At 39.4% G+C, this 14338-nt stretch overlaps 1 protein-coding gene across 3 annotated transcripts in view; it reads right to left on the reverse strand.

The window, feature by feature from the left end:
* Window positions 1-14338, reverse strand: part of arid4b (AT-rich interaction domain 4B) — a 176414-nt gene that overhangs the window by 67581 nt on the left and 94495 nt on the right. For all 3 annotated transcript variants that reach the window (XM_072559297.1, XM_072559304.1, XM_072559288.1), the window contains 5 exons: window positions 11835-11888; window positions 10742-10883; window positions 10210-10289; window positions 1445-1521; window positions 116-243 (listed from right to left, as the gene is read on the reverse strand). In XM_072559297.1, the coding sequence (XP_072415398.1) occupies window positions 116-243; window positions 1445-1521; window positions 10210-10289; window positions 10742-10883; window positions 11835-11888 (481 nt within the window). The remainder of the gene's footprint in view (window positions 1-115; window positions 244-1444; window positions 1522-10209; window positions 10290-10741; window positions 10884-11834; window positions 11889-14338) is intronic.

Below are 14338 nucleotides of genomic sequence, written 5' to 3' on the forward strand. Positions count from 1 at the left end.
GACAAATTGGATCCAAAAAGCAGAAAGAATTAGCTGATTAGCTGAATAAGAGGGCAAACAATTTACCAACATTTAACAAACAACTCAGTCCTCGTGCTCAAAATCAAATGCTCACCTCCTCCTCACTGCTCTCTTCTTCATCACGTCCCTCTTCATCACTGCTTGAGCTCTCTTCTTTCAGCTCAGTCTTCCAATTATTGGGGATAGCACCACTCTTCAAGAACTCTAAAGCTTGATCCAATGCTGAAAATTCCAACCCAATAGATATCCCTTATTTATGGTCACATTTTAAAACAGTTTGTTATGTCAATCAGCTACAGTCAAAAGGAACCACAGGGGGGCACAGGAGGGAGGGACAAAAAAAAACAAACAGTTTAAACAGTCACGAAGATGTTATTTCACATTTGGATGTGTTTGTGCTTATTTTAGTCAGTGAAGGAGAATGCAATTGTAACTGCTGCTCACTCAGTATCAGCACAATCTAGCAGAGTAGAGTATTAAACATTCGGTCCAGAACGTACAGTCTGAAAGGGCTGGTGGAAGATGATTCAATAACAATTATCAACGAGAAATGGAGTCAACATTTGCAAAAAAAAGGGCAGAGAAAATGGGATTAATTGAGTGATCATGTAAAGAGTTGACAGAAGCGTGATGGGCCAAATGGAAGGAAGACTTGAATTTGTGCTACACTTTTCATGACCACTGAATGCCTCAAAATGCTGTGAAGCCATGATGTTCTTGTTAAAGTGGAGGTACTGTTTTAAAGTAAGAAACATGCCAAATAGTTTGCATCCAGGAAACTCCCACAAACAGCACTGTAGTTTTTTTTGTGATGTCAAACAAGGGATAACTCCTCCATTCTCCTTCAAATTAGTTCCATGGGATCTTTTATATCCACCTGAGGCAGCAGATGTGACCTTGTTTGACATTTCACCCGAAAGACAGTGGGGGGGGGGGGGGGGGGGGGCACCTTCTGTACTGTATCATTCCATCTAAACTTAATTGCAACTATAATAAAGGGCACAACAATAAACTCAGCTCATTAAGTTTAAGGTTGATCAATTAATATAGACAGTTACATTCATATCAGCATTTAGAGTGTAGAAATGCATAACATTACTGAGGAACAGGTGCAGTCTCTCTACCAAGTGCTTTAACTAAATTCATTAAAAATCGTTATGGATGACTAGTAAAGTTCAGAGTCAAGGAGATCAGATGGGAGTTAAGATACAGACCAGTCATGATCTCTCCGAATTGCAAAGAGACTAGAACATCTATTACCATGTTCTTATATCCATTTCCCATCACAATTCTAGGATTATTTGCAAATTATCTGTAATTGCACTAAGTTTTACCAGTGATTTTCTGCATCAGAACAATTGAAATAATATCAACTGGTATTTTTGCTTGTTAGTTTAGTCTTATAAAGTATAATTCTTTTTACCTTCCTTCATTGCTGTATCATATTTTGAGGCCATCTCGCTGTTAAATTCTGCAATGTCCTTCCTGGGTACAGCCACCCTGCAACAAATCAATCATAGCTCTGTTGGGACAGCAGAACCAGAAGTGCAGCCACATGCTGAGATACAGGATAGTTCCAAGTCAAATATCAACTGGACCCCCATTTTTCTAAACACAATGAAATACAATCAATTCGTGCAGCTATGTTGCATCAACCAGCTTGTCAACTGGAGACCAAATGTACAGCCATGGTTATAAAGACAACAGTTAGTGAACACAAATTGAATTTAGATGGCATCTTTATTCAGAGGTGTGAAAATGTGGTGGGAGGGATTCATGGTGCAGTGGTAGTGCCCCCACCTCTGGACCAGAAGGCCAGGATTCACACCCCATAATTTTATACATATGAACCATGATGCACTCAGTATCCTCTGCTCCAAGGAAAACTACTTTAGACTATCCAATCTCTCTTCATAACTAAAATCCTCCAGCCAAGACAACATCCTGGTAAATCTCCTTTGCAATTTCTCCAGTGCTATCACATCCCTTCTATAATGTGGATTCCATGTATTACCTAACCAATATTTTAAAGAGTTCCAGCATTATCTTCCTGCTCTTAAACTTGGTGTCTCAGCTAATAGAGGCAAATATCCCTTATGACTGGTTAACCATGAGATCGTCCTGTCCTACTACCTTAATGGACCAGTGAACATGCATACCAAGGTCCCTCTGATCCTCAGCGCTCCCCAAAGTCTTACCATTCTGTATACATTTCCTCGCCACATTTGTCCTGTCCGGATATATCACCTTACTCTTATCCAGAATAAATCCCATTTGCCATTGATCAGCCCATGTGACCAGCCCATTTGTATACTCCTAAGTCTGTCTATTTCACTATTTACCACCTGACTAACTTCATGGATGATGTGAAAATTGGTGATCAACTTCTACATTCAAGTCTGAATCATTTATGATGAATAAGTTGGCGGTAGAATTTTGCAGTATTAGACAATGTGTGTATGTCAAGGTGTACGAATACATTGCTTAAAATAACTAGATTGCCAGAGTAATAACGTTGGAACAAAATGAAGGAATTTGACAGTTCCACCAGTTTCAAGTTTTAGAATGATAAAACAGTAAAATTGTTTTTAAAAACAATATGTATTTCCTTGTATGATGGTCAGAATCAATCAATTCATGGGCATAGATGTGATACCCAGTGATATGCTGTTATTACTAACATGGATGCTTGGTAGAATGCATAACTAGTGGCTGTTTTTTTTAAACTACCAGTGATAAATGTCAATGTTCAAGTTTGTGAAGTGATGATAATTAGCTCTATTCTTTCAGAGCGTCTGAATACAATGTATGAGGCAAGACAGGTTTTCTTTAAAGCTGAAGTATTGGAAAAAATTTGGCAATCCAGTTTCATAAAAAGGGGATATGATTTATTGTAAAAGAAAGAAAGGAGCGTAAAAGGGTGGAGGTGCTGTTGAAGGTTCTTTGGTAAAGATGAAAAACCAATAATTGTGCAACTAGACTTCAGGGGTTTCAGGTACACTCTTCAAGGTTATTGGATTTGAACTACAAATTTGTAGACTCAGTGTTATAGAAAATACTAGGTACCTCTACTGAGATCACAATTTATTTTTATTTTCACTCTGGAACTGAGAACTCAAGGGTGACTTTTGGACTGAGTCACAGCTTTCTCTTTCTAAAAAAAAGAAAGCAAACAAACTGAGATTGGTTTACAAAGCCAGGCCTGGAGTTTGATTACTGGTCGATTCTTGTTCAAAGTATTCAACAGACATTTCGACTTCAGGGAAGCATAATGTTCAATGTTAACTGGTCTAACAACTGTATTTTTTTAATCAGAAAGATTATGGCTACCACAGCAATAAGGTGGTGATTCATTTGCTCTCTGGTTGCCCTCCTATTATCAACTTTTGAAACTTAGGCAAATAGAATTTCAGTTGTAAGAAATAAATTAGCTTTCCTCTGAGTTTACTGGAAGCTTTTGCACTGACTTCAGAATCCAAGCAAGATACAATCCCACATGCCCACATTATGATGAATCAGGAAGACTGCTTAATTGAACAGGCCAGTTATATATCCTTTAATTTTTTTTTCAGATTTATTCCTCAACTGTGCCTATCTACATTAGAGTGGGGACTAGAATCAATGAAGGATGAGTTGAAGTCACAGGCATTCAATTAGCAGAACAATGAGGTGAAGGTACTGTATTTTTCACAAATTGTTAATTCTTTTGTTTAAGCTATCAATTTGGTGTCTGGTATTAGTTATTCTCAAAGTCTGGTTAGGAACAATAGGAACAATTTTGAGAATTTCTGAAATCTTTAATTCCTCTGTGCTGTGAATATAGCGATGGGTAAATTGATCTGAATTGGCTCTCTGTCTCTCTCATGACTATATGTTGCATAGATCCAATGATTAGATTAGATTACAGATTAGATTAGATTACATTACAGTGTGGAAACAGGCCCTTCGGTCCAACAAGTCCACACTGACCCACCTAAGCGCAACCCACCCATACCCCTACATTTGCCCCTTACCTAACACTACAGGCAATTTAGCATGGCCAATTCACCTGGCCTGCACATCTTTGGACTGTGGGAGGAAACCGGAGCACCCGGAGGAAACCCACGCAGACACGGGGATAACGTGCAAACTCCACACAGTCAGTTGCCTGAGGCGGGAATTGAACCCAGGTCTCTGGCGCTGCGAGGCAGCAGTGCTAACCACTGTGCCACTGTGCCGCCCACAAAGACTGTCGTGATTGTTGGCTTGTCTGATGAAGGACAGACCAGTTCTAATGAAGCTGATATTCTGATGAAGACAAGGCAATCAGTACCAATGGACAATTACCAAAAAAGTGGATATTAAAAATCAAATATTCACCGGAAAGGGAGAGTCGGTGGCGAAACATAACTGTTCTAAGTGGGGCAGGGAAGGCCAATGGAAAATGTTATTGGTTGTATATATTGGCTGAGGAGCAGAAGGTTAGGCCTGTGGATTGGGAACATCAAGTACTAAAAGAAAAGACAGCAAGTAAGTGCAGTGTAAGCTCAGAAGAGGCTTTTGGAAAAAATACAACTTTGGAAAGAGAACACAAACATTGAAAGCAGTACTTTTATTAAGAGAGGGAAGATCAAACAGTAATGATCCAAAATAAATAGGAAGTTAATTTGGATGAATGCATAGCTGGAAAGACGGTGCAACAGCTTTAGATTTCTGGGACATCTTGGGAAAGTGGGACCTGTGCAGGGTGAATGGGTTGCATCTGAATCGGAATGGGAGCAACATCTTTGCAGGGAGGCCTCAAACTAATTTGGCGGGGGGGGGTGGGGGCGCGTTGAGATCCAAAGAAAAAGGGTAGTATAAGTGGCTCAGAGGTTAGCCCTGCTGCCTCTCAGTGCCAGGTTCGATTCCGCTCTCCGGCAACTGTCCTTGTGGAGGTTGCCCCTTCTCCCCATATCTATGTGGGTTTCCGCTAGTTGCCCTGGTTTCCTCCCACTGTCCAAAGATGTGAACGTTAGGTGGCTTGACCATTATAAATTGTCCCATAGTATTCAGGTTAGGTGCGTTAGCCATGGGAAATGTAGGATGACAGGGAAAGGGTAGGGGTAGGATGCACTTTAGTCTGTTTGGACCTGTTGGGCTGAATGGCCTGTTTCCACAACATAGGGTTCTATTCTATGAATTCTATGGAAAACACAGAGAAGGCAAAACTGAGGGCAAAGCTTAACAAGATCAAGAAATACAGTGAAAGTCAGAAAATCAACAGGAGTGGAAAACCAAAACAAAGACAGAAATTGCTGGAATGGCTCAGCAGGTCTGGCAGCATCTGTGGACAGAAATCGGAGTTAACGTTTCGGGTTCCTCAGAATTGAGTAGAAGTCCTACTAGCTCCAAACAAATGGGATAACAAGATCATAAAAACTGCCAAACAGCATGAATTACAGAGTTGGAAAGAATGAGAGTGTATGCAGAAGTGCTGACATGAGACAACCTGGCTTATCACAAAAGTAGATAGTCATGGAATACATATCTTTTGACAGGACTTAAGGCCGAAGCAAATCTAGTCGCATAAGGCTTTTCAAGCAAAACTTGGAGCGTGGTCTGGGGGAAACCAGACAAAACAATAAACTTGCTGGTGCCAGGCAAAGCAATTTTGAAGATTTTCTTGGTTTTGTTAACCACAAACACTTGGAATATACATCAAGTGATATTAAAACTGCATTTTGCAGCAGATTAACTCAAAGAGGAAGCAGTTCTGTGCCTTCCAAAAGTCACACTAAATGCAATGGACATACTCTGGAAGGTTAATAAATGCACATATAGTTGAACTGCTTTTCATAAAGTTTAGTACTTCTGGAGTAAGGTTTATTAAAACTAGTCTGTCTCCAGCTGAAAACAAAAGCTGCTATGCTTTACTAGCACCATGGGGGTCAGATTTCTGGCAAGCTTGTGTTTCTTGCAAATACATTTTTTAAATGGGGTGGAAGCAGTGAATTTGAAAATATGGCCTTAAAAGCCTCTAAAGCCTACCTTAATATTCAACTCATGTTTTCATTACATGAGATTGGAAATCACACAGAATGGATCAAGCGTCACTTCACATTAATCTTATTTAGAAGATGTTCACCCCATTGCAGTTAGTTAAGGTAGAGCCTCAAAAAACGGGCAGTAACTTCTAAAGCTGAAATGGAGGAATTGTGAAGTCAAATTGGATTGCTGAATTGATTGGGCACCCAAAAAGACCAGATACCAGTTCTGAAGACAGAGTAGAGCACATCAATGAAAAATCCCAAGGAGGAAGATATTATTTCAGCAAACAAAACCATTGCAAAAATGAAAAACAGAACATTTTAAATAATTTCTATCACTGGGAGATATCAGGAACAAGAAAGCTATTGATTTTAGTGATGCTCCTCATATAAATGTTTCTGATGTAGGAGGGGTTATAATTTTTTCTTTTGAGAGAGTGAGGTAAATGTTGCTCTTTAACATAGGAAGCTAAAAGTATCAGCAAAGTGGTAGATATGGCATTTTTCTTTGTGAAATTATTGGAAGAAATTCCAAAACCAAAAAGGGAATCAGTAGTAATATTCATTGTGTGCTATAATCAATAATAACTCACATATATGGGATACCATATATTTGACAAAACATGTGAATGACAAAAAGACTAAATCAGTATTGCAGTTTTAAAACAGATGATCCAGAATGGAAAAGTCTCCAAAATGCAATGACTGGATGGCAGACAGCCATCTGTTAATTTTACAAAAGAAGGAGCAAGCTTCAAACACTAATAGGAATGCTGGAAAGAGGATACTGGGAACTTTAATGTATAGGAGGAAAGGGAAGATAAAATGTTATAATTTTGTGCAGTATGCTGTTGTTTTATAATTTTGTTTTATTTTTTAAAAGGAAAATAAAAAGAAGTGTCTAGAAGGGTCTGGCAGGTATGCCCAGGACCATGTGTAATTGGAGATCAAGTGACAGTAATAGGTTAGGAGAGAGATAATTAGGTCAGAGCCAGGTGTACAAAAATTGGGAACGAGAATAAGTGGCATTAGAGTTTGAGGTGCATGAACTGGAAACAAAATTCTGACTGGAAAAGTCTAACTAGATTCTTTCCTCATCAGTATTTTATCCTCAGGCACTTAGTGAGAGTGTGGATAGAATTTGTGGCAAGAGAACAAAGTTTGTGGTGGAAATCAATGACACTGGCTTGGCAAGAAGCACATTTGACACTATTGCCAAAGATTACAGGAAATGAAATTCGGGGAAGATAATTGGATTACAAATTAGTCCGAAGGAAGCAAACACAGTAGGAGCTATGAGCAGTTTTCAGAGCAGTTGGAAGTGGGTGGTGGTGTCCTGTAGGTTTAGATTGTTGGGCTAATTCTGTTTGTTGTCTCCATCTATGCTTTGGATACAGGATTAAAACTTACTTCTAACATTTAATCCTTTTGAAGAACAAAATAAGTTGTGAAGGATTATCATCGAGTTGGGAAACTAGCTAAAACAAATGGAGATGCAATTCATTATTAACAAAAATGCGTTTATACAGTGTCTTTTATGTAGTAAAGTACATTAAGGCATTTCACAGGAACATCAAACAAGGTTTGATATCAAGCTGTGGCAAAATTAGGACAGAGGCTAAAACTCCTGTCAAACTAAGATTTAAGGATTTTCTTAAAAGGAGGAAAGAAAAGGAGATAGAGGTTTAGTGATAGAATTCCACAGTCCTCAAGATCTCAGTAGCTGCTAACTCCACCAGCAGTGGTGCAGCAAGTAAAATCATAGACCCACAGAGGTCAAAATTGGCAAAGCACACAAATCTGAGGATTCTAATATCGGAGAAATTGATGGCTAGACTGAAAAAAAAAGTTTTTAATTTGTACTATGTCAGATCTGGAGGCACTATGGGCCAGTGAATACGGATGGTGAGGAGTGGAGGTGCCAGAAGATTTTTGGATAAGCTCAAGTTTATGGGGGATGAAAGATGAAATGCCAGTCAAGGGAGCATTGGAATGACTAAATGGAGAAGTTACAAGAGGGACCGTTAAGGTTTCAGTAACAGATGGCTAATTTTATTAAGGTAGAATTAGGTTGACCAGTGATTGGAATTAAGTACAACATCAAGAATGTGAACAGGCTGATTCAGCCTCAGATATATATCAGTGAGAACAATGGGATCATTAGCTAAAGAAAGTTGTATGTGACCGGTGGCACAAATAATCAATTGTGTCTCCACTTTACTTTGTTGCAAGGCAATTTCTGCTCATCCAGTACTCAATGTCAAACAAGCAACTTGACAATTTGCAAATAGGTCAAAAGGTCAAGAAAGGCAGCAGAAAGACAGATGTGGGTGTCATCAGCATAGATGTTGAAAATATGCTGTGTGCAGAGGAGTGGGGGTGAAAAAGTATATTCTCTGGTGAAAAAAAATTTGAGGAACTTTAGCTTTTATGATCCACAACTTTTGGAACAAAACGTAAGAAATCAGGATGCACCCATGTAAAATCTTATTAAAAACTTAGTTAGACATTTATTCGTATGATTGCTACACAACTGGGAGACTATTGAGGCTATAGAGAATGAAAAGGGTTTCACAAGAATGTAGCCTAATATGAGAAATTGCAAATAGATGTGGCAAATTAGAATAGGACTATTTTCAGCAGGTGAGGGATTTTGAACAAGGATCCAGAAATATAACTTTTAATCTAAGACTTAACAGGAGAAACACATTCACACTTAGTTGTGAGCAGAGTACTGGCTGTCTGAGTTAGTGATTAGATTAGATTAGATTACTTAGTGTGGAAACAGGCCCGTCGGCCCAACAAGTCCACACCGCCCCGCCGAAGTGCAACCCACCTATACCCCTACATCTACCCCTTACCTAACACTATGGGCAATTTAGCATGGCCAATTCACCTGACCTGCACATCTTTGGACTGTGGGAGGAAACCGGAGCACCCGGAGGAAACCCACACAGACATGGGGAGAATGTGCAAACTCCACACAGTCAGTCGCCTGAGGCAGGAATTGAACCCAGGTCTCTGGCGCTGTGAGGCAGCAGTGCTAACCACTGTGCCACCGTGAAGGTTTAGATTGTATAGGTGAATGAAGGGAAAGGATTGAAGGTACATGGGAGCAGGATGGATAAGTATGACTTGAACCAACAAATGCTGAGAAGGACTGGTTAGGCTGAATCGTCTCAGTGTTGTAACTTTTGAATATTTCTAACTAATGCAGAATTGTAACTACCGTATTACCAGAAAACTCAGAATGAAACAAAAAAAATCTTATAACTGAACTTTGCTGGCATCTAAAAATTCTAAATACAATAAAAACTATTAAGTTATGGGTTACCATGAAGATTTAAGTTTTCCTGACAAACTGAATCAATGGTGGATTACTATACTGTACTGCCAATGCCCCAGGGTTTGACTACTTCTACCCTAGCTGCACACACCATTTGTACGTATGGCCTTTGCATTCCTACTGCAATGTATTAAATTACATCACGACTGAAGAACAATATTTTCAATTGAAAGGTCTCTGTCTAAAACATTACCCTGTTTTGTCATTCAGATAATTCTGCCTGATACAGTCAGCACATTCTGTTTTTAATTTCATAATTGAAGTTCATACTGCATACAGATTAGCTCTCTGTTTAATTTCAACTCATTAGGGAAGCTACCTCACTTTCAAGCCTGTTGTACAAATCACATACTTGTGGTTGGTGTAGTGCTGAATTCTGATATGGTAGTGTCTTTGAGGCATATCTCACACACACACACACACACACACACACACACACACACACACACACACACACACCCCTTTGAGAAGCAAAACACTGTTGGTAGTTGACCTTTAATCAGCAGAATGAACCAACAGCATGGGTTCAAATCCTGCATCAGCTGAGATTACCATGAAAGACTGTCCTTCTCAAACTCTCCCTTCATCTGAGGCGTGGTGACTCAAAGGGTTAAACCACAACCAGTCATCTCTCTCTCTCTCTCTCTCTCTCTCTCTCTCTCTCTCTCTATCTCTCTATATATATATATATGACTTTACTGTACCTTAATCAGCCAAACACAGGACAGATATGCTGCACAACAGAAATCATTGTATGATCAGCAGGGCTGTATTTTAAGATGAGCCCCATGTTGCAGAAATTTTTTCATAAATCTAGATTATGCAAATACTCACAATTTGCCATCCTTGAAAGAGCGAACCAACACGCTGTCCTTTTTCACTGTGACTTCATCACTGCAGTCTGGAGAAATTACCTTCAGGAACAAAACAAAAAGAGAAAAAAAAAGGTTTTTGTTTGCCAGTTGCATTTGAAAGAAGATAACATGAAGTGACAGAATAATAAACAAAAGACTATAACCTTGCAGGTAAAAATATCAAAGAGAGAAGTGTTTCACTCTAAATAAACTAAAATGGAGTGTGGATATTGGTTCATTTCCAATACGTCACTACATTCTACTGGATTTATTTTCAACAGGATTTAGAGTGAAATTTAGTTAAGAGTTTTAAGCTGTACCAATATTTCAGCTACTTGGTTTAATTTAATGAAATCCAATCCCTCATGAGCAATATAGGTCAAGTTCCCTGATGTTTCTATACCATGGGACAGTAACATGGAACAAATTTGGCTGTGGTTTACAAAGCTCCTCATTACAAATCTCCATATTGAAATCGACTCCAGTCTTAACAGCAAATGTTCAATACTCACCAGAGCTGGGTACCGTGAGGTCTTCCTTTTGTCTCCATTTGCACACTCCACACAGACAATTTTACCAATTAGTTCATCATTTAATCTTCTTTCTTCATCATCCTCATCACTGGATGAAGATGACTCTTCTTCATCATCAGGACTACGAAGAAATAAGACAACTGATCAAGACTGATATTCTGTTTAACTGTGTCAAGTCCAGAGGATGAAAAGATACAAATCACAGTAGGCTTGCACGCACGACAAAAATATAGTACAATCTGAACATGAGTGTCTGACAGCAACTGAACACTAGGCACAAAAACAGAAGTCAGAAAGTTACCACATTTTCCATTGTGTTCAGTGTATTCCAACATTGAATAACTTGGCTGGCAATGAGATTTGGAATAAAGGCACCTGACCCAAATTTGAACAGTTATCATGCAGAAAGGTGTATGCTTGCAGACAAGTGTCTGTAAAAGCAGTTTTGGGTGACCACATGCAGTTGGTCAGCAAAACCTCTATGTGATAGTGGGAAAGGGCTTTGTACTGAAGCAGATGCCAGTCAGCGAGTCTTACTTGGACGGGCCCTCTTGAAAGGCCAAACATGTTTGGAGAACAGGATTTGTATTGATGGCTTTCTTTCAATGTGCTTTGAGAGTAGGCAAAGAACAGCTGAGAATTTGTTAATAGGATTAGTGCTCCTCAGATTTTATAAATTAAGTGCCTTGCTGATTAATTGTCTTTAGATCAAATCTCACTTCATCTCCTATTTTAAAAGCCCAAATGATGCACTATTTCTGCTTACACATGCAGCTTATATACACACACTGCATATATGTTGGATAGTATTTTTTTGTGAAACAGAGCAGAACTTGTTAAAGTAAACCCTAAAGAGCATGCATGCTATTATTTTTAGCAGAACACAACCATAATGCTGTGACCATGCAGTAATTCCCACCAACATTTTAATTAGCAATCCAAAGACAAATATTTTGCATTCAATGAACATTTTTTGATAATTCTAGAGACCACGGCAGGCTTACAAATTGTAACACAGGTACATCTTCACCACAAAACTCTGCACAATGTTCAAAATTAAATGTTTGCTTACCTTTTTAATTGAACAGGACGGTCACACTTTGAGCTGCTACTTTCAGCTTTATATCTGCAGTTAATGACAAAGATTAATCGTTCAGAAATGGATTAGACATTAACCGTTCTAATATGACATACACAACATTCCTGTAAGTCGATTAGTGACTCTGGGATGTTCTTCAGCAGATTTAATGCACGTAATCCTAAAGTTCAGCATTGTTGATAGTGAAACAAAGAGCAGAGGGCTTGGGGAAGGTGGTTGGGGGAGCGCATAAGGGTGCTGATAGTATACAGTATTCTGACTAGACTATTAATCCAGAGAACCAGGCAATGGCCTGAGGACCACCTGAGCTTGAATCCTACTACAACAGATGGTGGAAATGGAATTCAATTTTTAAAAAATGCTGGAATTAAGTGTCTAATCACAACCATGAAATCGTTGTCAATTGTTGAGGGAGGTAACAAAGATAATGGATGAGCTAAGTCAATGGATGTTGCTTAGATGGACTTCCAGATGGTTTTGATAAAGTTCCACACAAGAGACTGTTAGTTAAGGTGGAGTGCACAGAACTGAGAGCAACTTATTGGTTGTTTTGCAGTAAACAGAACTGGAATAACGGGTAAGTACTCAAACAGACAGGACATGACTAGTGGTGTCCCATAGGAATGTGAGTTGGTGCCTCAATTATTCACAATATTCATTAATAATTTGATGACAAAATTAAAATGTGAAATATCAAAATTTGTTGATAACAAAATTGGGCAGAATATAGACAGTTTTGACAATGGCATACAATTACAACTAGATATTGATAGATTTGGTGACTGGGCAAAGCTGTGGCTGATGGATTTTAGTACAAGTTCGAGGTTATCCATTTCAGACCAAAAAAGAATAGATCAAGATACTTTTTGTTTAAAAGGGCACAAGGTAAAATACAGTGGGTGTCCAACGGGATTTGAGTTTCAGATGAATTGCCCTTTAAAATATATTAAGATATTAGTCAAGAAAGCTAATGAAATGTCGGCCTTCACATCTAAAGGGCTGGAGTATAGGATTGCGGATGTGACACTGCAGTTGTACAAAACTCCACTTAGAGTACTGTGAGCAGTTCTGAGCTGACTCTTAACTATCCGCTGTACCATTAGGGATGGTCAATAAAATTCTGGTCCAGGCAGCAATGCACAAAATTCTGACAGCCCAGAGCAGAACTGGGGAGTGCTGCACTGCTCTCCCATGACACTATTTCAAACAAAAATAGGAGTTATTCCTGGTGTCCTTGCCTATATTTATCTCCACCGAACGTTAATAGATCATCAGGTTGTTGAATTAGTCCAACTGGCAGGAGGTTCCTACTTGTGGTCTAGCTGCTGCTTCTCCAACAATGCTACTGTGACTAAACTTGAAAGACAGTACTTCATTGGTGCAAAGCTCCTTGGAACATCTGGTTGTAGTTAAATGTGCTACATTATTAAGGACTTACTTTCTTTGTATTGAAACTGATACAGTATTAAGCTTGAAATCTGGATCAGTCTTTGACAAGGATCGGTATTGGGCCCTCTACGTTTTGTCATTTACATAAATGATTTGGATGCGAGCATAAGAGGTACAGTTAGTAAGTTTGCAGGTGACACCAAAATTGGAGGTGTAGTGGACAGCGAAAAGGGTTACCTCAGATTACAACAGGATCTGGACCAGATAGGCCAATAGGCTGAGAAGAGGCAGATGGAGTTTAATTCAGATAAATGTGAGGTGCTACATTTTGGGAAAGCAAATCTTAGCAAATCTGATACACTTAATGGTAAGGTCCTAGGGAGTGTTGCTGAACAAAGAGACCTTGGAGTGCAGGTTCATAGCTCCTTGAAAGTGGAGTCGCAGGTAGATAGGATAGTGAAGAAGGCGTTTGGTATGCTTTCCTTTATTGGTCAAGAGTATTGAGTACAGGAGTTGGGAGGTCATGTTGCGGCTGTACAGGATATTGGTTAGGCCACTGTTGGAATATTGCGTGCAATTCTAGTCTCCTTCCTATCGGAAAGATGTTGTGAAACTTGAAAGGGTTCAGAAAAGATTTACAAGGATGTTGCCAGGGTCGGAGGGTCTGAGCTACAAGGAGAGGCTGAACAGGCTGGGGCTGTTTTCCCTCGACCGTCGGAGACTGAGGGGTGACCTGATAGAGGTTTACAAAATTATAAGTGGCATAAATAGGATAAATAGACAAAGTCTTTTCCCTGGGATCGGGGAGTCCAGAACTAGAGGGCATAAGTTTAAGGTGAGAGGGGAAAGATATAAAAGAGACATAAGAGGCAACGTTTTCACATAGAGGGTGGTACGTGTATGGAATGAGCTGCCAGAGGATGTGGTGGAGGCTTGTACAATTACAACATTAAAGAGGCATTTGGATGGGTATATGAATAGGAAGGGTTTGGAGGGATATGAGCCGGGTGCTGGCACATGGGACTAGATTGGGTTGGGATATCTGGTCGGCATGGACAGGTTGGACAGAAGGGTCTGTTTCCATGCTG

This window comes from Chiloscyllium punctatum, chromosome 3, assembly GCF_047496795.1.
Source record: "Chiloscyllium punctatum isolate Juve2018m chromosome 3, sChiPun1.3, whole genome shotgun sequence".
Taxonomy (NCBI): Eukaryota; Metazoa; Chordata; class Chondrichthyes; order Orectolobiformes; family Hemiscylliidae; genus Chiloscyllium; species Chiloscyllium punctatum.